General features: G+C 37.0%; 2 protein-coding genes across 2 annotated transcripts; one reads left to right on the top strand and one right to left on the bottom strand.

Moving 5' to 3' along the window:
- The first annotated feature begins 716 nt into the window (after nucleotides 1–716).
- Nucleotides 717–14,587, top strand: LOC113118666 (peroxisomal membrane protein PEX16-like). Its single transcript, XM_026288016.1, has 11 exons — nucleotides 717–939; nucleotides 1,261–1,296; nucleotides 1,395–1,471; nucleotides 3,050–3,183; nucleotides 3,573–3,673; nucleotides 6,315–6,395; nucleotides 6,484–6,633; nucleotides 7,827–7,899; nucleotides 11,197–11,316; nucleotides 12,159–12,223; nucleotides 12,333–14,587. Exons 1-11 carry the CDS (start codon nucleotides 828–830, stop codon nucleotides 12,389–12,391), a joined length of 1,008 nt encoding a protein of 335 aa, XP_026143801.1. The 5' UTR covers nucleotides 717–827; the 3' UTR covers nucleotides 12,392–14,587.
- A 2,539-nt stretch (nucleotides 14,588–17,126) lies between these two features.
- Nucleotides 17,127–18,803, bottom strand: LOC113118832 (intelectin-like). Its single transcript, XM_026288245.1, has 7 exons — nucleotides 18,734–18,803; nucleotides 18,497–18,619; nucleotides 18,178–18,425; nucleotides 17,907–18,065; nucleotides 17,679–17,799; nucleotides 17,455–17,558; nucleotides 17,127–17,293 (listed from the first exon to the last, which is right to left on the bottom strand). The coding sequence occupies exons 1-7, from the start codon at nucleotides 18,801–18,803 to the stop codon at nucleotides 17,141–17,143; spliced, it is 978 nt and encodes a 325-aa protein (XP_026144030.1). The 3' UTR covers nucleotides 17,127–17,140.
- Nucleotides 18,804–20,992: the final 2,189 nt, after the last annotated feature.

Genomic DNA, 20,992 nt, shown 5'->3' on the forward strand with positions numbered 1-20,992 from the left:
AATGTAGTAGGTCATCCTGGTATTCTATGCATATTTACATAATATACTGTGTGTGCATAGTATACAGGGTTTTAACAATACATTCATGTCATGATTAGGTTTTGTTATATATATTAAATTTATAATAAAATGTTTTTAAATATTACTCTAAATAACATAAACATTTTTTTTTAAGTACTGATCAATAAAATGCTAAACTTGGTACAGTTAGGCTTGGAATTTTCCTCCATGCATAAACATCCAATATGAGACACCAGAATATAAATATTCATGATTCTGCTTAGCAAAAATATGTATTATGTAAGACACATATGCTTGCACTCTGTCCTTGACTATACTTAATTAAATCTGCCCAAACTTATGTGTCGGGTTAAATAAACGATAGACATTTTTGCATATCCATGTTAGAACCATACTACTGAAACGCTTCGGCTCTCCTTTTCACATTTCAATAATGTCTAGGAACAACCATTTAATGTGCTCCAGAGTGACTTTTTACGGTTCAGGTGATTGGCATTGATTTAAAATCACACATTGTAGAGTGTGTTCATGCCATCTTACCATCTGCTATTGAAAATATTTAACAGACACCTTTCTCCGGGTATATAGATACACTTAGGCACGTCTGTTCATCTTCAATAAACCGCAAACAAAAATAGAATTTTAAAGGTAACTGCGACTTTAAACGGCACACGCGCTCGCCGTACAAGAAGTGGCGTCAGAGGAAAACATCTGCATATGCGGAAGTGTCACTCTACGCGTGTTTCCTGCGATGTGTTGTGTGTGATAGGGAATTTGTTCATTTGTTTGTGATATCGGTGCTCTACATGGATAAACTAGGTCGAATTTATGAGCGTTATCAGGAGTATGTGAGGTCGAACCCTGCAGCCGCGTCTCACCTAGAGAGCAGTGTTCGCGCGCTGAGTTACCTGATCGCAGGTGAGAGAGTCTGCGTCTCAAAGTGAAAGTAAACACAACCGCTCACGCCTTATTCAGCAGTGTCAGATGTATCAAATATAGCAGTAGATCAGTATGCAAACTTCTGTATTATGCTGTTGTCTTCTGTGACTGGTTACTTGTTTTCTTCCAACAACATTAAAATGTGCCAAAGCATCTTTTATATCTAAGCTCTACAAAGTAACTATGCTTAAGAGTATAGCTCTAGTTTTGGCGTTAAATGTTACTGTCTTCAAACTAGCAGTAACTTGAAGAAGCTTTCATCTTTTTGATCATGTAAAGTTTTGACTTGTCTCATTACAGGTCGTTTCTCAGCCTCTCATGAAATCTCCGAGTTGGGTAGGATTCACTGCTTTACAACATCTTTTTTTGTAGTAAATAGCACGTCTCTAGATGAATTCTCCTGTGAATTTTGTGTTTCTCTCTTTGATTTGCAGTCTACTCCGCATCTAACCTTCTAGTGCTGCTGAACGATGGTATCTTGAGGAAGAATCTCTCCAGGACTTTGCCTAAGGTAATGCATGACCCGTTTTTCATCGTATGGGTTTTTTTAAATTATTATTAACTTTGTTTTATAATGTTAGTAATTTTAATTATTTTTCACTAGCATTTGTTATCTTTGCACATGAAATGATCCACTCACACCAAAAATAAAACATTCCACCTTGTATTGCATCATGCAAAAAAATGATCAGGGATTTGTTCAAAGTAAACCTCAACCACTCTTTGAGACTTGCCATGAAAATATCCTAGCATGCTGACGGGACATAAATATATACTACTTCTAGTACTCAAACACTATTTGACGCCAGAAAACTTCCTTTTAGTGTAGTTTTAAATGCTCTTTTTAAACTAGAGATTTCTGACAGTTCTACCATATTTTGAGTTATGTTAGTTAAATTATGTTTTCATGGTACATCAAGTATCAATCTATTAATAGATCCAGGAAACTTTGATTCTCCATAAAATGACCCGTTCTTTTTTTTTTTTTCATTGCCTACTTTATCATCAAACCTGCATAAGGGACTGTGTTGGCTCTTCAGTTGGCATGGCAACCACCATATAATTATCTTCAAATGAGAGTTTTCTACTGTGAAACTTTAGAGACCGCACAGTCTGTTTCTGCTCAAGAGAAAAGATTCAAAGTGGTGTGTTTAAAGCCACAGCCAGCCGCTTCCTTTGACTGCACATTGTCAAAAAATTCATTTCCCCCTAACTCTGTCACTGTTCTGCAATTGACTTGTTGTTATCCACCTTTGCCCTCCCGATGACAGCCTGGTATTGTTTAAAACGACTTTGATATGGGCAGTGTGGGAAAAAAATACGTCTGACCCCTTCAGACAAACACATTCATTTTTGTGAGCAAGCACAGTTTACAAAGCTCCTTCATTGTTTTTTTTCCTTTATGTTTGTGCTTGAGAGAGATATTTATCTCTGCGGGTTGCATTCTCAGGGATAAACGCTTTTAAAGACCACTACTTTCAGAGCGGCCTAGCCATGGGGACATGTAGAATGAGTTTGCATTTACAGCTATGAGCCATGACCTAATGGACCTACTCAGAAGCTGTTTGACTTTATATTTAGTGATTGTAAAAAAGTCTAGTCCTCACTGCAGCTTACTCTAGCCAAGAACTGCCATTTAGACCAAAATAGACCATTTGACTGACATGTAAAGCTTCCTGTCACAGTTTATATTAGAGATGTCTCGATCATGTTTTTATGCTCTGATCCAAGTCATTGAATATTAAATATCTGCCCATACTGTGTCCCGATCCAATGCTTGTTTTTTCCTAGTGCTTGTTGCACACATTAAGTACAGAATGTGTGTTAACAATTATGAATATGGGACTACTTGTATTTTATGTAAAATAATCAGAAAAATTGCAACATAAGAGCAGAAAAAAGTATACGTTTAGAAAGCATGAAGCTTGCGGTGTCAGAATGCCAGTATGTCAGGCAAGTCCAAAGCAAGACACAATCCATCACGACAGATCAACAAGATGCAGCGCTGTATCATTTAAATGAACTATGAGACTGAGATTACAGTACAGCTAACCTCTTCTCAATTTTACGCTTCTGTGTGTTTGTGTAGTCTCTCTCTCAACAGAGGCTGTTAACCTGGTTGTCTGTACTGGAATATGTGGAGGTTTTCACAGAGGTGGGAGCCGCTAAGCTTTGGGGAGAAGCTGGACGCTGGCTAGTTATTGTTCTTATTCAGGTTGCCAAGTAAGGACCCTGTTTCAGTATACTTAAAGGGTAGTTCACTAAGAGGACATTATCATCATTTACAAACCCTCATGTTGTTTCAAACCTATATGACTTAGTTCTGTAAAACATGAAGGAAATGTTAAGCAGGATGTTTTGAGAGATCTTTTCTGTACAGTGAAAGTGACTGAGGGCAGGAACTCTGAAAGAAGAACACAAAAAGCTCTATTGCATTCGCATAAAAATAGTCCATGCAGTTTTTTGAAGCTATATGGCTTTTTTTGGCTATTTTTTCTGAAAATGATGACTACACAAGTGTCATGTTTAGTTGAGCTAATAGTCAATCTGATAATCATTGCTGTATTCTGGGTTCTGGCGTCCCATTTCTCCATTCTCTCCTGTGTTTTTAGAGCGATCCTGCGTTGTCTTCTGCTTTTCTGGTACAGATCAGGCATCCAGACGTCACCACCTTTAATTCCTCTGGACAGGGATTCTCTGCTCTCTAGTCATGGTGAGATATCATAACCACAAGTGAAATAATATTTGAAAAGATAAACATGAAAAATAACTTTAATAAGAACAAATCCAAATATTTGTACAGAGACAGTATCTTTTACATTATTCTCTCTCCAACCTACGTAGAGCAGACTGCCTTAGAAGAAAATTAATTAGTTGTAGTTATTAAAAATGATTTAGTTAATAATAAAGTAATACTACTACAGGTCCTTCTAAAAAAAAATAGCATATTGTGATAAGTTCATTATTTTCCATAATGTAATGATAAAAATTAAACTTTCATTTATTTTAGATTCATTGCACACCAACTGAAATATTTCAGGTCTTTTATTGTTTTAATACTGATGATTTTGGCATACAGCTCATGAAAACCCAAAATTCCTATCTCAAAAAAATTAGCATATTTCATCCGACCAATAAAAGAAAAGTGATTTTAATACAAAAAAGTCAACCTTCAAATAATTATGTTCAGTTATGCACTCAACACTTGGTCGGGAATCCTTTTGCAGAAATGACCGATTCTCTATGGGGTTCAGGTCAGGAGAGTTGGCAGGCCAATTGAGCACAGTAATACCATGGTCAGTAAACCATTTACCAGTGGTTTTGGCAATGTGAGCAGGTGCCAGGTCGTGCTGAAAAACGAAATCTTCATCTCCATAAAGCTTTTCAGCAGATGGAAGCATGAAGTGCTCCAAAATCTCCTGATAGCTAGCTGCATTGACCCTGCCCTTGATAAATCACAGTGGACCAACACCAGCAGTTGACATGGCACCCCAGACCATCACTGACTGTGGGTACTTGACACTGGACTTCAGGCATTTGGGCATTTTCTTCTCCCCAGTCTTCCTCCAGACTCTGGCACCTTGATTTCCGAATGACATGCAAAATTTGCTTTCATCCCAAAAAAAGTACTTTGGACCAGTGAGCGACAGTCCAATGCTGGTTCTCTGTAGCCCATTTCCTGCACACGCCTGTGCACGGTGGCTCTGGATGTTTCTACTCCAGACTCAGTCCACTGCTTCCGTAGGTCCCTCAAGGTCTGGAATCGGTCCTTCTCCACAATTTTCTTCAGGGTCCGGTCACCTCTTCTCGTTGTGCAGCGTTTTTTGCCACACTTTTTCCTTCCCACAGACTTCCCACTGAGGTGCCTTGATACAGCACTCTGGGAACAGCCTATTCGTTCAGAAATTTCTTTCTGTGTCTTACCCTCTCGCTTGAAGGTGTCAATGATGGCCTTCTGGACAGCAGTCAGGTCGGCAGTCTTACCCATGATTGCGGTTTTGAGTAATGAACCAGGCTGGGAGTTTTTAAAAGCCTCAGGAATCTTTTTGCAGGTGTTTAGAGTTAATTAGTTGATTCAGATGATTAGGTTAATAGCTCATTTAGAGAACCTTTTCATGATATGCTAATTTTTTGAGATAGGATTTTGGGTTTTCATGAGCTGTATGCCAAAATCATCAGTATTAAAACAATAAAAGACCTGAAATATTTCAGTTGGGGTGCAATGAATCTAAAATATATGAAAGTTTAATTTTTATCATTACATTATGGAAAATAATTAACTTTTATCACAATATGCTATTTTTTTTAGAAGGACCTGTAATCTAATTAAGAATGTAATAAATAAATAACCGATATAAAATATATGTATATTAAGTTTGACCATGGTCAACTTCCAAGGGGGCCACAGGATGACTTGAAATATTTAGATTAAAATGCTAGAATGCTATTTTGTAACTGTTGTTATTATTAACATACAGAACTTCAGTTAATTATTTTAATATATCAGCATCCGGTTTCTGTTATGAAAATGTTGAAAACAAGCAGAATTATCATAATTACAGCAGAAATGTCTGGGAACCTATGCTTCAGGTCATTGTAGTCATTTTTATTAATGATATTGCTGGGAATAAAAAAACTAATTAAGCCACACTGTGTATTTTTCAGTTAACAAGACCTACAGAAATACAGCACGGTGCTCTATGTATTAGTAACTGTTGTTATTTTGATGCTCACTAATTTATACAGTAAACATATAAATGGTGCCTATACATATTAAGTTATTAAGTAAAAACAGTCCAAATATGTGTGTTTGTTTAGTAATAAACTGTGTAAGTACATGTCTTCATGTGCTATCAACGGCAAGGTAATGGCTTTGATTCGCAAAGAATGCAAGTGATTAAATGGATACCTTCACTGCAATGCAAGTCGCTTTCAGTAGTCTGCCAAATGCATAAAGGTAACTATACTAACACAGAGGTTTCAAACTTAGAAGCCAAAGTTAATTTTCTTTTTTCACTCCATGACTGGAAATGAAACAAACCGAAGCGTTTCTGGAAACTGCCACACAGGACATTTAGCACAGTCGCACAGAAATAAGCAGAAAAACACTCCAGCTGATGACAATAAATAAACGGCGTGTGAGACAATAAGTACAGTGTATGGCCTGTGCAGATAAGCTGTGATTGTGTAGTTTCGGTTGAGCCAGAGCCCGTGGAGTTTCGGAGAAGTGCCCTTGAGCGTAACAACGGGAGACTCGAAAGGAACGGTCTGTTCCTGCAGTCAATGTGCTGCGGGTTCTTTATGTTGAAAAATGATCTGTTGTGCACCGCTCATACTGTGATCTCTCGAAACAGATAACAGTGCTGAAGAAGAAGATGAGGACACTTCTGTCGTGGGCCAGCGTTCAGGAAGAGTGGTGAGACCACTGGGAAGCGGTAAGACCTGACAATACAACCCAGTGTGTCACAAACTTCTGCGTCAATGGAAAGCTGTATCGTGTCTTTTTTTTCTTTTTCTCCATAGCACCGTCATTGCAGTCTCTTCTTTGGGGTCTCCCTCGGAAAAACAAAAGAAGTAGGGATGGAGAAGAGGAGCTCCAGTCAAGCCCCACACCTCTGGGTCTGCAGGAAACCATCGCAGAGTCTCTGTACATCGCTAGACCGCTTGTGCATTGTATCCTTTCTGATAGTTTCTTTTTTATTACAACTTTCAAAGTTATATCAGTGTAATATTATGCCAGGATAGCTGAAATAGTTTCTTTATTCCCAAGGGTGTAGGAACGATCAGTGTTCAGTCCGCTGCTCATGCTTGGTTTTTAAGAGTCATTTTATGTGACTGACTACATATTTTTGTTTTCTTCACAACATGGTCAACTCTTAAAATAAAATAAAATAAAATACAATGATTATTTATAAAAAAAAAAAACACTCTCACTTATTTTGTCTCCAAGGCCCTCTATTGTCCAAATCAATATTCGAAGGTCAACGCTTCTGGTTTCTGAAAATACATTTCAGGGTTCCCAAAGTTTTAAGAGCTGAATGATTTTCAAGCCTCCCTCTCTTTTATCAAGTGAATTTACATGGCTTCTTCAATCGTGATTTTCTGGAGAAGGATTAAGGATAAGGAGTTTTAATTTCTACCTAATGAAATATTTATTTTTTGTAATTATGCCAAAGTGAATGTTCATTATAAAATGCCCTTGAAGTTTTATTAAAGATTTCATTCATTTATATGGCCTTTCCCGGTCTATAAATCACAGATATTGGGTTTCCTCATATATCCAGGGTTTCCGAGTTGTTAAGGGGGTGAATTAATACAAGACATATTTTTAGTTTTAGTTTAAGCTCAGTTCAGGCACAGCGCCAGAATTTTTTCTCTACTGGTGCTTAGAAAATAAATTATATTGATGACATCAGAGTTACTTCATAAAGACATGGGGCTAAACGGGGCAATAAAAAATTCTGACGGGGCTTTACATTATTTTGTCTTAACATTATTCAAACAAAATATATAATACTGTCTGTCTGTCTGTCTGTGGACCACAAGTCACTCATAAAGCTCAATTTTTTAAAATTGAGATTTAGACATCATTTGAAAGCTGAATAAACAAACTTTCCATTGATGTATGGTTTGTTAGGATAGGACAGTATTTGGAGATACAAATATTTGAAAATCTGGAATCTGAGGGTGCAAAAAAATCTAAATATTGAGAAAATCACCTTTAAAGTTGTCCAAATGAATCTTAGCAAACCATTCTTAGCTATGCATACTACTAATCAAAAGTTGTTTATATTTATTAATTATTTTTGCGGTGGTGATGAAATTATTCGAACATTTTGACATCTATCATCCTTAACATTTGTAAGTGGCCAGTTTGGGGATTTGTGGAAAACGTTCCTGGAAACCTTGGATCATCTCTGGTCTCTTAGAGATAACCAGGTACAGAGTGCTTTACCTTGCTCTCGCTCTCTCTTTCTCTCTCTCTCTCTCTCTCTCTCTCTCTCTCTCTCTCTATCTCTCTCGCTCTCTCTCTCTCTCTCTCGCTCGCTCTCTCTCTCTCTCTCTCTCAATTCAGTTCAGTTCAAATGAGCTTTATTGGCATGACACAATGTTGCCAAAGCAAAAAACAGTGAACAATTTATACAGGCATGTAGATAATTTAAGAGGAAAAAAATTATTCATGGCCATATTGTACATATATTAACACATAACACACACAACACAAAAAAAACAATAGTTAAATACAATGTAAATATTTACAGAGAGGTGGCAGTAGGATACATACTGCGCTGCTAGGTGGATACACTTTTCTTTCTCTCCCAAAATATATCAGAGTTTGTCTATGTCGCTCGCTTGCCTGAATTCAGGCACAATTTGAGCTATTTGGGAAAAATAAGTGTCTCTAATGTGTTTATATTTGCTGCAGTGTGTGAGGAAGTGCAGCTCGTCCTCCTTGAGTCCCTCTGTGCAGTGAGAACACAGTCAGAACTCTCTCTCTCTCTCCAGCTCTGTTTGTGTCGGCTGTCTTCACACACACACACACACACACACACACACTCTCTCTCTCCAGCTCTGTTTGTGTTGGCCCATCTCCACACACAGACTGTGCTCACTCAGACGATACTCAGAAGCTTTCTTTGACCATAGTCTTTAATTTTGATCAAGGTGCCAATTGTCTTTAATCTATAGAAGTACTTTAATTTGTTTGTTTGTGCTACTTTGATCTGCCAATCATGGATGTATTCTTCCGGAGTTATTTTTCCAATTTCTTAAACTTTTGCATGTCTTAATTGAATTGATGAACTGAGTTGGTGTTTTTCCACTAAATAGTGCATGGGTGTCTCTCTGGGTGTCCTGTCCTGTAAGTAAGAGCGCAGTAAGGTAATCATCTGTCAGCGTGTCTGATAGATGGAACCAGAACTTGGCTGTTCTCTTCTGGATTTCTGCTAGAAGGTAGATAATATGCAGTCTCAGTAGCCGAGACTAAGGGCGTTTCTCTGGAGTCCCAGGATGTTCTTGCAGAACTCCAGATGGAACATTTCAGTGGGGGTTTTTTATCCCAAGATGTATAGTTTAATTTAAATGTGGGGCCCCATATCTCACAACTATGTAGAAGAATGGGTCTGAAGATGTTGTCAAAGATTTGTAGCCATAATTTAATAGGTGGGTTGAATTTGAACAAATTTTATGATAGTGTAATAAGCCCTGTGTGTCTTACCAGTCAGATGTTTTATTGCCAGATCAAATTGACCAGAAGCTGAGATAGTGAGACCCAAATAAGTATAACATGTGACATGATTAAGAAGTGTTCCCCCGATTGTATATCTATATTTTTTGTCAGTAAGGCGAGGCTGTTTCTGGAAGATCGTAATTTTGGATTTCTCCATGTTTATTGGTAAGGCCCTGTCTCTACTGTAATCTTTTATAATAAAGAGGGTTTGGTGTAACCCCCTCAAAAATGTTTTCCTTGTTTGTTTGATGAACATATTTTTGTATGAGTGTGTGGAGTGTGTCAATGTGATTTGAAGTTCTCGGTTTTGGCATAAATCCAATTTGACAATTGTTTAAAATCCTGTGTTCTTTAAGAAACTGAATTAATCTGATGAAACAGAGTAGTTTTCCGAGGTTACTGCTCACTGTGATGCCTCTATAATTATTTTGGTCGTACTTCTCACCTTGTTTAAAAATTGGGGTTATCACGTTCTCTTCCCAGATCTCAGGAAAGTGTCCAGATTTTAATAAGAGATTTAATAATGTTAGGATAGATGGCAAGTCTCAGTTTGGGGCTGCTGTGTTTCAGCATTTCATTAGAAATTCCACTTGAAAGCCAGTTGATTTCTTATTTTTTTTTTTTAGGGATTTCATGTTCTCTGTCAGTTCAGTTAATTCTATGGGTTTGTCTAAATGATTTAGCCTGTCTTTTCTAGTGTATTCCAGGTTATTTAGTTGGGAGGTCAGATGTTTTTGGGCGAGGGTTGGTGCATTTAGTGAATAGTTTTTTTTTTTTTTAATGTTCAGTCCAGATATTTGGGTCATAGATGAGAAGGTGTTTGGCCTCTTTGGATTTGTCTAAATTATTCCATAAATCCCAACAATAATTTTGATCGATTGATTCTTCAATCTTGTTTATTTTTATCACATATCAGTTTTCTTCTGTATTAATAGTGACTTGTGTAGTTTAAGGGTTTGTTGATATGTGGCTCATTTTTCTGAGGGTTTTCTGACCACTGTAGAAAAGATACGAGTTAACTGTTCATTTAGTAAATAGATACTTCTCTTCTCTTCACTAAATGTAGTCAAGAGAAATGAGTCTATCATGTTATCAGCACGGGTTCTGTGGAGCGCAGCTTCATACTGGCCAGGACTAACTTTACTCCATATAAATGTGTGGGGGTGTGGGGGGGGGTATAATTGAACTTTCTGTTCTGAAGATGGCAGATGATTCCCTGACCTGTTGAGACTGAGGACTATGTGACTGTGGTCTGATAATGGCAGCTGTGGCATCACTGTGAAATAATTGTGTCTATATCTGTGATGGTGTAATCTACTGTGCTGCTGCCTAGATATGAGGAGTATGTACATCGGCCCAGAGAGTCACCCTTCATTCTGCCATTGACTATGTATAGGCCCAGGCTTTTGCAGAGCTGCAGGACTTGTTTTCCATGTCTGTTAATTACGTTGTCGTAATTCTAGCGTGTTTTGGTAAAACCTTTTTGTTGATGATGAAGTGAACAGTTTATATATTTGTCCCCAGTCAGAGCTGATGCAGTCCACTTCCTTCCCCGTTCTGGTGTTCAGATCCCCCATCAATAGAACTGAACCTATAGACTGGAAGTGATTGATCTCTTATTGTAGGGTTGAGAAGATGTCTTTGTTATAATAAGGCGACTCATTTGGGGTGATCTACTGTATGTGGAACACAGGTACAGGTCCTCATCTAAACACAAAATCTCTTTTTGAATTTTTATCCAAATATGTGTTTTATCCCTTTTTTGTGGGTTGAATATACTGCCACAGATGGTCTTTAAACCAGACTATGATTCCTTCATTAGGCTGTTTGACTGGGGGTATACGCAGCTCTCTGTTTGAAGGGGTGTAGGTTTTAGAGTCTAAATGACTCCATGTCTTAAATAAAATAATTATATTATTGTAATATTCTCTCTCTCTCTCTCTCTCTCTTCTCAGGCTGTCTCTGAAGAGTTATTGAAGTTCAGACTGATGCTGTTTTCTGTCCAGTTTCAGTTTGTTGAGCGACATCAAGACGCTGAACCGCAGAGAGAGGGCTGAGATGAGGAGACGGGCCTTCCTTCTCCTCTACTACCTGCTCCGCTCCCCCTTCTATGACCGATACTCTGAGTCAGTGTCTCCTTTACTGTATCCGTTGCATTTGTGTGCTCTTGATGCACTTCTGGTAGTGTTTTGTTCAAATCCTTAAGCTTAAAATAGTTCACCCAAAAAACGGAATATTTGCTAAAAATCAGAAATTGTCGGCTAAGATTAAGCATTGCACCATCGGATCCTTTGTGGTGAATGGGTGCCGTCAGAATGAGAGCCCAAGCAGCTGATAAAAGCATCACATTATTCCTCACGAGTCCATAAATGAATGACTTGTGAACTGAAAAGCTGCATATCAGTAAGAACTTTAAACCATTGTTTCTGGGCAAAATGCGTAATCCATAATATTGCTTTCTCCAGTTAAAAAAAAAAAAAGTTATCTAGTTTGAGCAGGAGAGAAATACACACTGGTCAAACTCCAGAACAGTTCAAAATGAATATGTGATTGGATTTTGATGTGAAAGCAACAATGGATGGACCTTTTCACTGTAGGAAGGGGTATTACTTGTTTTTATCAGCTGTTTGGACTCTCATTTTGATGGCACCCATTCACTGCAGAGCATCCTTTGGTGAGCAAGTGATGGAATGCTAAAGTTCTCCAAATCTTAGATTGCACAAAGAAACATTCTCAACCCATCAAAGTTACAATCTTCACCTGCCAGATAATAAAGTTAGTAAGACTGTGCAACCAATCAGAAAACCCTACCAGCTGCTTATCCACTTGGCAGCATCACAGAAATATTTTCTCAAGAAAATATCAAAAAAGAGTTTTACGATTGCACTATTTAGGTTTCCAAATGCACAAGTTTACTGCATAAAAATGCTTTTTGTTCCCAGATCTAATGTCTCTTTTACACTCACAGGACGAAGATCCTCTTCCTTCTTCGCTTCTTGGCAGATTATGTTCCCGGAGTCGGTTTGGTTGCGCGTAAGTAGCGTATCCATCTCACCCAATGGATGTTCAGTGCCGTCACACTAAAAGCTTTAAAAAAGCTCAGAGATATGTGCTGACTGGTTTTCTTTTTCTGTCCTCTCAGGTCCACTGATGGAGTACTTGCCCATTTGGCAGAAGATCTACTTTTATAACTGGGGCTGACATCAAAGTGAATCTTTCACAGGTCAGCGCTGCCAAAATGTTAGCAGAATGAGAGGAAGCTATTTAGAGGATGCGAAAGCGACACTCGAGGACTCACATCACACCTGTGCCAGAACATTACCACATTTATTGAGGAGTTACAGGTACACTGCTGGCGTTTGAGAATATGCATCTGGATAATGATCCTCCGAATGCTGTTTTTGTTTATCTTTTAGCTTTCGCAATTGTATGCATCTGAGCCACATTTTTTTTGCACTTATAAACATCTGTTATTGAATGAATTTGGGCCAGACTTCAAGCTCTCCTGTCCCATAATCTATCCCTCAACACGAATGCCTTCCTTTTAATTTAGATGTTTATTTCCAAGGAGGATAGTTTTATTGAATGCATTACTTGACTGGCTGAAATGAAGTCAATTAGACGGATGTTTGGTTTTTTGTTCGTTCTGATTTGTGCCAAAGATGAAATGAAGCTGAATGTGATGCTTTTAATTGTAGCTACTGTACAATGAAATGATTCATCAAATAGGTATAAAGGTCCCTGTGGTTTATTATTATTATTATTATTATTTTGTGAAGGCCTGCCCCATCTAACTATTAATAAAATTAATGAATAATAATTTAGCTGTAAATAAAATTATCCACATGATGACCTTTCACCTGATGATTATTAAATTATTATTAATTTACAAGAACGATATGAAGAGTGCATGTACAGCTGTTGTTTATATTGCTGTGTGTAGCCTGTGGAAGTAACATTTCAATTCAATATTTTCCTAATGACAATTTAAATTGGTTTATAACAACCTTTTCCCATTTTTATCACAGAATAAGTCAGAAAAAATATCTTATAGTATCTATACTAAATAATACGTCAATCAGTAGTGCATTATTCAGATAGTTTATTTATTTATTACCTGGAGATCATTTGGAAAAACACGCATAAACCATATATTTTCACAATCGTGTTTTTATTGTCTTAACGTTTCATCCGTAACGTTTCTGCTTTTCATTCAGCTCAGCTACAGCGATAGCCTGTTGCTTTTGTCCATTGTAGGGATTTCCTGCACATTATAAGTTATTACTTTTATGAGTCTGTTTTGGACGTTTTGCGTGAGAGCGCCCTCTGGCTTTGAGTATGAATAAAACATGCACTGCATGAGAGAGTTCTGCGCTCCTGATATTCACATCTCCACATTTTGGATACGAATAAAATGTCAGGTAACGCAAAGACTATCGATACTGTCTCTTTGAATTTAAATCTAAAAATCCTCTACGTGAACACACCTGTCCAAATAAAGTGAAGGGGACAAATTTACATTTTATTAAAATGAAATATTTATTAAATATTAAACATGCAGCTATCGTTGTTCTACACAAAGCAATATAAACAAAGGTGCCTGTTCTCTTCTGTCATTGCTGTTTGATTGAGAAAAGTTTGAAATGGCGTCGAGGGATCTTGTCTAAAAACTCTCCATACTTTCAACTTATTATTACAGTATTTTTTAAATTGAAATACAATGTTTAATTAATGTAATTATCACAGCACTGACTAAACAGTCTTATACTGATTTTCTCATCCTCCGAATTATACTTATCAATCCTGTTTTTAGAGTCATTATCATTCAAAAAAATGAATAAAACCAGAACAGGATTAGAAGAGAATTCTATTTTAAATAGGACGGAAATATTTTTCTGCAACAACAACAGTACTGTTTACAACAGCAAAACCACCATAAACTCTAATAATAATATAATTCAGTTACGAATTCCAGAGTAATTAAGATGTGCAAAGAAAAAATTATTTAACTTTTAACCTTAAAATGGTCTTTTCTGTTCTTTTTATTTTTTTAAAAATGCATCACAGCATTTGCTGCCGTATCAATACAGAATCATCGGTTTCGATACACATAGCAGCAAGGAGCACAGCCCTAGTGAAAGCCATGCTCCTTTTATACTTTGAGCACCTGCCCCTCCAAATGTCTCTGCACGGCCCTGATTATGTGTGAAATAAACTCATCTGAGTTTCTGTTTTAAAACCCATCGTTATTTTGATTGAAAGACCCGAAGCAAAAATGTTTTGAAATGCTGCAAGTGTGGATAATTGGTTTTGTATATACCTCTATGCATTTAATAAATCTTTAAATAATAAGAGTCCTCATGCCTCAAGTGTTTTCCATCAGAGAGGGGAATTTATAATGCTGCTAAGAGCTGCTCGTACACATATGAGCCATATCTCAAGGTCTGATCTCACAATGTTTTCGTTCAGCTTTTCAAATCAATGTTTGAATTAAACATAACTGTGATGTATGTCCTCCAGATTCAGAGTCCCAGCAGCCCCCTCGCTGTGCTTTAGTGTATATGCTCATGAAAAAAAGCTGAACTACAGTATCAGCAATGCTGAAAATGATAAACTGCTTCCTAAAGGAAGGCAAAAAAATATCCTCTTGGACCTCAGAGTTAGGGACAGCCAAGCTATCCGTTATACATCCCTGTGGGGTTAAAAGATATCTCTCTTGAATTGTGCCCCTAGATATTCACTAGCTCCCCATTGCAATCCATCGATCACTTTTGATCTCTTTTCATGCTGAGTTCACATATTGTGGGAACCTCAGTGGGGTATTTATAAGATTATTGCATGTAACATAGACCTGTAATCTGTCTAACCATGATATAATTCAATTAGTTTAATAAATTCGAAAGCTTTTTCACCACCAGCAAATTACCTTCCGTGTTTGGAAGGGATCAATATCTAAATCAATTTAAAAACAATTAATCCTTTATAGAGTTCCTTAATCATGCCTAGCATTGATTTCCTGATAAAATGCATTTGCTTTTGTGATGTTCTTTAAATTATTTTATTGACAAATGAATACATGTAAAATAACACATAGGCTTTGTCAGGTATATATAGATACATTACTGAATGGGCCAAAACAAAAATTCTTATTTCAGAAATGTGTAATAGATTGCATAGTTTTAAATAAGGCTTTTCCACCACTGTCAAACGATTAATCGTGATTAATCACATCCGAAATAATAGTTGTTGTTTTTTACATGATAAATGTGTGTATTCATTAAGTATATATAAATACACACACATGCATGTATATGTGTGTGATTTTTTTTTAAATATATTTTAAATATATTTATAAACATATTACATAAACATTATGTAAACAAATAGGTTACACTTTATTTCGATAGTCCACTTTAGACATTCTACTGACTGTAAATAACTTTGTAACTACATGTCGACTACATATCAACTAAATCTCAGAAATTTGCAACTACATGTCTACTAACTCTCAGAGTAGACTCTTAGGGGAGGTTTAGGGTTAGTGTTAGGGGTAGGTTTAGGCTTAGTTTAAGTTGACAATAAGTCGACAAAGAAAGTGTTAGAAGATATTAAGCAGACAGTCTACTAATACTCTACTAACTGCTAGTTGTCTTGTAGTTGCAAAGTTACTTAATGCTAGTAGAATGTCTAAAGTGGACTATCAAAATAAAGTGTAACCAACAAATATTTTTATTTTGGATGCAATTAATCACGATTAATCACTTGACAGCACTAATTTAATGATATCATATGTAGATGTGAGTGGGTCATATGAACAAAATCTCTTATCACAAAATGAGCAATTTTATTTCACAGCAATAACGATTTATCACAAAATACAGTTATTTTTGCTGGAAATGTTTTCTTTTTTTTTTCTTTTTCTTTTTTTACTGACTTTAGTTTCGATATCAAAGCAAAAAATGATACTAGCCATAAATAATCTAAGTAAAAGGTTCTCAAGCTTACTGATTGCAAGTTAACAAGTCAGTAACAACTGCATAGAACACCGATTCAATTGAAATGAACTGTGCCCTCCAAGCTGCGCACGTGAAAATATATGCTGAACAGTTATGGACAGATGCAAAAATGAGTTGGAAAAGCCATCTGATTGAATTCTACTCTGCTCTCAATGTTCATACTATCAATACTACAGTATGTAAGATTAGAATGAGTGTGTCCCAGAACATAGCATGTTGAACAGGGTATGCCATTGGAAAGAGGAATTAAAGCCTTTGTGAATCTTCATAGTTCTTTTAATAGCTTTAAATGATGATCTTTTACGGGACCATCCCTCACGTTCACTTAGCTTTAAAGCTTGAACGTATTTGAAAAATAACCTATTTATCCAATAATCGTAGAATTTCAAATATAGTGGATTTCATCAACATCACTCAAATTAACAAAAATGAAGTGTGTCATTTTAATGTATATTTCACTAACTTTAATGTTGACACATTATTTTTGTTATTATAGGTCCATGTCACTTTCCAGTTAATATTCTCAAAATGGTTACTCCAAGTGTTTAATATGAAAAAATAAAGGACAATGAATCAAAGGTCTAAAATCTTTCTTTTTGAATTATTGCATTATCTTTTAGCAAATAAAAGACAGTAGTATTGATTATTTGAACATAATATATTTATTTTTCTAATTTTGAACAGTTGAAACCAATGAACCCAAGAAACCCATGAACATTGAAAGAGGAGGTATAAAATATGAATCACCAGAAGATCAATAAATGTCTAATCTGATTTTTCAGTTACAATTCAGTTGCCATATATATGTAAATAGTATAGTAAAGAAACACATTTGAGCAAATAATTGTGTATCTAACATTCTAATGTTAATCGATATGGAATATCTCAGAATGAAGAAGGGAAGGAAGCTGGCGATTATAGATTGACCAGAATGTCAGCGATAAAAGAGAAGCACAGCTGCCTCGGTTATCTCTTTGGAAGCACTCCATCCCTTATTAGTACCATATCCATCCCAGTCAAAGCTCGTAAAGTCCCCACACTGTCTAGGGGTGGCTTCAGGAAAGTGTCCACCTCCACCAATACAGAACTGTGACAATATGAGTATATTACAAACAACAAAACACATCTACAGACACTTTATCTCCAATGTAAATGAATAACTATTAATGCATTATGTGGTGATTAACGGCATGTCACAAACGCTGTCCATAGACATCGATTTAAATCCAGAATATTTCGCCAACTCACATGTTCAGTGTGACAGGCGGTTGGTTTGACACCTGAACAAAGAGCCATGGCTGCCCCTTCGGTATTAAAGACTCTGAATGCGATGAATCCAGGTGTTAATATTTCTAAGGAAATGCAGAGAATGTAACACATACAGTATGACATGGCTTTCATTCATTGAACTGATTCAAAATTTAAACATTTCAAAAATGTGAATCATACAGGCTAAAGAGAATTTGACATACGTCTTGAATTGGGACCGTACAAGTTTTTGTTGTAATCCACATTTCCGGTATCATACACTATTGGAATAGCAGGTCCATTATCAGTGAGGCATGCACCTAATGCAAACCTCACAGGGAATTTCTAGGAAAATAAGAGATAACATTTTTATAATTGTACAAAATTGTAATCTTTGACTATTTTTTGTGTGTGTTTCAAACTCTATAAACTAGTATCCAAGTTCATCTCACCTTGAATAAATAGAAAAGGTTTCCTCCGTAGAGGTTTAAGAAGTGATTTTCCGTGTGGTATCGCAGGATGGAGGAAGCGGACCACTGTTCCAAATCAATATTATTAGGAACATGCCACACAGACACATCTTGTGCCGTAATGTCATAGTATCCAGGGTTCTGTGACATGAAGGAAACAGACTGTCATTTCAAATTCTACATCAACATCCTTTGATTGTCTGTCTAGTGTCTCAGTGTCCTTTATGTGAAACCATTAATGTAATAAAAATACCTTATAATCATCACTTGTAGAGGACTCTGCTGTTCCGAATGTGACTGTGTTGGCCCATGTGCCCTCTCCATCAGGCCGGTTTGGGTCACTGCCCTGCTGATTAGACCAGCGATCACCAAGAGTACACTTTCCATACATGTTGTTTTCATGAACACTGGCAACCAGCGTCCAGCCGCCGCCAGCAGTGGTCATATCACAGAACGTCTGGTAAAGGACTCCTCTTGATGAGTTCAGATAATAAAGACCATCTGCATGAACAGAAGCATTCCTTAAACACAGTTGTTACTTAAGATCAAATATTATCATAAAATGAGCGTACCATCATAAACCTGATATTTTTCATGAAGTTCCTTGCAGTTTCGAGCAACTCTTCTCTGAAGCATTGCATCCTCACGTTTGACCTTGGTATCACCGGTTTTGACATATGGTACTTCTTGATCCACTACAATGTGAGACATAAAGGTTTAGTGGAATGTATTGGGATACAAAATGTAATTTTCAATGCTTTAAAATAAATACATTACAATCCAAACAAATGATTACATAGATTACTTACAAATGATCACACTTCCAGCCTCACAGAGCCATAGATTCAGTGAGAGACTGAAAAGGATCGCTAAAAACATTGGTGGAAGAACCATAGTCTGCAAACACATGGGGAAAAAGTTCTTCACAATTAAACTCAAAGCTGAAATTAATGTTATTGGTTCCATGTTTCTCTAAAAGACTGCTTACTAAAAGCATATAGGCTATGTATATTTGAAAATATCATTTTTATGTTACAACAACTCTTACGTTTGTTTCTGGTCTTCTCTCAGAGGAGTTGGCAAGCACTGTTGAGGTTTTTGTCTGAGAATAAAGCTCAAATCCAGTCCATTCGGTCCACATTACCCACACTGAATGTTTTGGTGGGGTCAAGGACTTGAACAGAAACCAATGACAATATATTTACCGATTTTGAGATAGGATGCTACAAATATGATATTTTGAAGAATGTTTGTAACAGACCCATTTTGGTTACCATTGACATATTGTATGGACAAAACAAACAAACAGACATTTACCTTTTTTATTTTATACAGGATTCAATATATTCCATTCAAAATAGTTAGGGACCACTTTGTATACTGTATCTCAGACTGATAATTAAAGACCAAGGGTCCTATAATACACCTGGCACAATGCGACGCAAGGTGCTGCGCAAGTGTGCTTGTTAGTTTCAGGCCGGCGCCGATCGCATTTTCAAGTCCAGCGCCATGTCATTTAATTAGCAAATGCATTTGCACTCATTTGTGCGCCCATGGGTGTGCTGGTCTAAAAAAGAGGAGTGTTAAGGCAAATTGCTGGTGCAAAATAGACTGTGCCATAGACCAACTCAAAGCTGGTCTAAAGTCTGGGGCAATGTTTTTTCTTTGTTATTTAAAGAGCGTATTAGTATAGGCGGGTCCGCAACGCACGTATGTAACCCCTCTCTCCCAGGTCCTCTCCGACGCTCTGTGGGTGGTCTGGGTCTGCTGGTATTTAAACACTATTACTGGGCTACCAATGTTAAGGCTTTAATGATCTGGGAGAAGAGAGCACCAGGAAATCTGACCCCAGATGTTCTTCTTAAGGGTGCAAATGGAGACGAGCCTGGCTGGGACCTTGTTACGTATCATTAGTGAATAAACTATGTTTGTGTTGAAAAATTCAGTCAAAAACCAAGTAAAAGAAAAGTCCAGTCACTGCCAGAGACCTCAGTGTATACACTACAGTCATTATTTTTAACCCCCATGGTCTGACAGACCCCTTTTTTGTTTGAAAGGAGAAGGGTTTAAGTTCTATTAAAGGTGCTGTAGGGAACTTTTGTAAAAAAATATTTTTTACATATTTATTAAACCTGTCATTATGTCCTGACAGTAGAATATGAGACAGATAATCTGTGTAAAAAATCAAGCTCCTCTGGCTCCTCCCATTGCTCCTATTGCCATTTGCAGAAAGTCATGCGCTCCCGGTAAAAAACAACCAATCAGAGCTGCGGTCCGTAACTTTATTTGTGTTCAAAATGTAGAAAAATGTATATAATAAGCGAGTACACCATGAATCCATTTTCCAAACCGTGTTTTTGGCTTGTCCTGAATCACTAGGGTGCACCTGTAATAAGTGTTTATATTCTGACTATTTTAGATTGTTTCGGAGGCACCGCGGCGGAGTAACCCAGTACCTTTGTGATTCTTCATAGACATAAACAGAGAGAAGTAGTTCCGGCTACGATGTTCTTCCGCAAGACGCAAGCAGTTCTGTTTATTAACCGCTAGAGTGTCAAAAGTTCCCTACTGCAGCTTTAAGGATCTTTATGTTGAGCAAAGGTTTACATCATTTAATCAGACTGAAGGCTGATCTGCCCCATTCACACTTTTTTCATTATTTACAAATTGGGCATTGTGAAGTCCAAAATGTATCATCTGAATGCAGTACCATCTGCTCAGTCAACAGTAGACATCAGTTGATACAATTCAAGGTCATTCATTTCTTACTTTATACAAAAATCAAACTCCATGAAATGTTCTCTTCTGTTTCACCATTGTGTGACAAGTGCAAAGTCACTGATGCAACTGATCATGCTTTTTTGCCCTTCACTGCTATTCATTGTCAGAATTTTGGACTTATATATTTGAGTGGTACTCTAAGGCCAATAATAGGCTTATTCTGCTGGCAACGGAACTTCTCACAACACACCCCTAGCCTTCCAAAAGCCTTACACTGGGTCTGATCGTGGCCAAGAGACTGGAAGTCATCCTCACCTCCCTCTTTTTGAATTTCGATTATCTATAAG

This window comes from Carassius auratus, chromosome 18, assembly GCF_003368295.1.
Source record: "Carassius auratus strain Wakin chromosome 18, ASM336829v1, whole genome shotgun sequence".
Lineage (NCBI taxonomy): Eukaryota > Metazoa > Chordata > Actinopteri > Cypriniformes > Cyprinidae > Carassius > Carassius auratus.

Coding starts and splice junctions, on each gene's coding strand:
- LOC113118666 (XM_026288016.1), top strand. CDS start 828: ATGGATAAACTAGGTCGAATTTATGAGCGTTATCAGGAGTATGTGAGG. Junction 1,297..1,394: donor TCATGAAATCTCCGAGTTGG/GTAGGATTCACT, acceptor TTTGATTTGCAG/TCTACTCCGCATCTAACCTT. Junction 3,184..3,572: donor GTTCTTATTCAGGTTGCCAA/GTAAGGACCCTG, acceptor CTGTGTTTTTAG/AGCGATCCTGCGTTGTCTTC.
- LOC113118832 (XM_026288245.1), bottom strand. CDS start 18,803: ATGTTTTTAGCGATCCTTTTCAGTCTCTCACTGAATCTATGGCTCTGT. Junction 18,426..18,496: donor AAAATATCAGGTTTATGATG/GTACGCTCATTT, acceptor CTGTTCATGCAG/ATGGTCTTTATTATCTGAAC. Junction 17,559..17,678: donor GTACGGTCCCAATTCAAGAC/GTATGTCAAATT, acceptor GCATTTCCTTAG/AAATATTAACACCTGGATTC.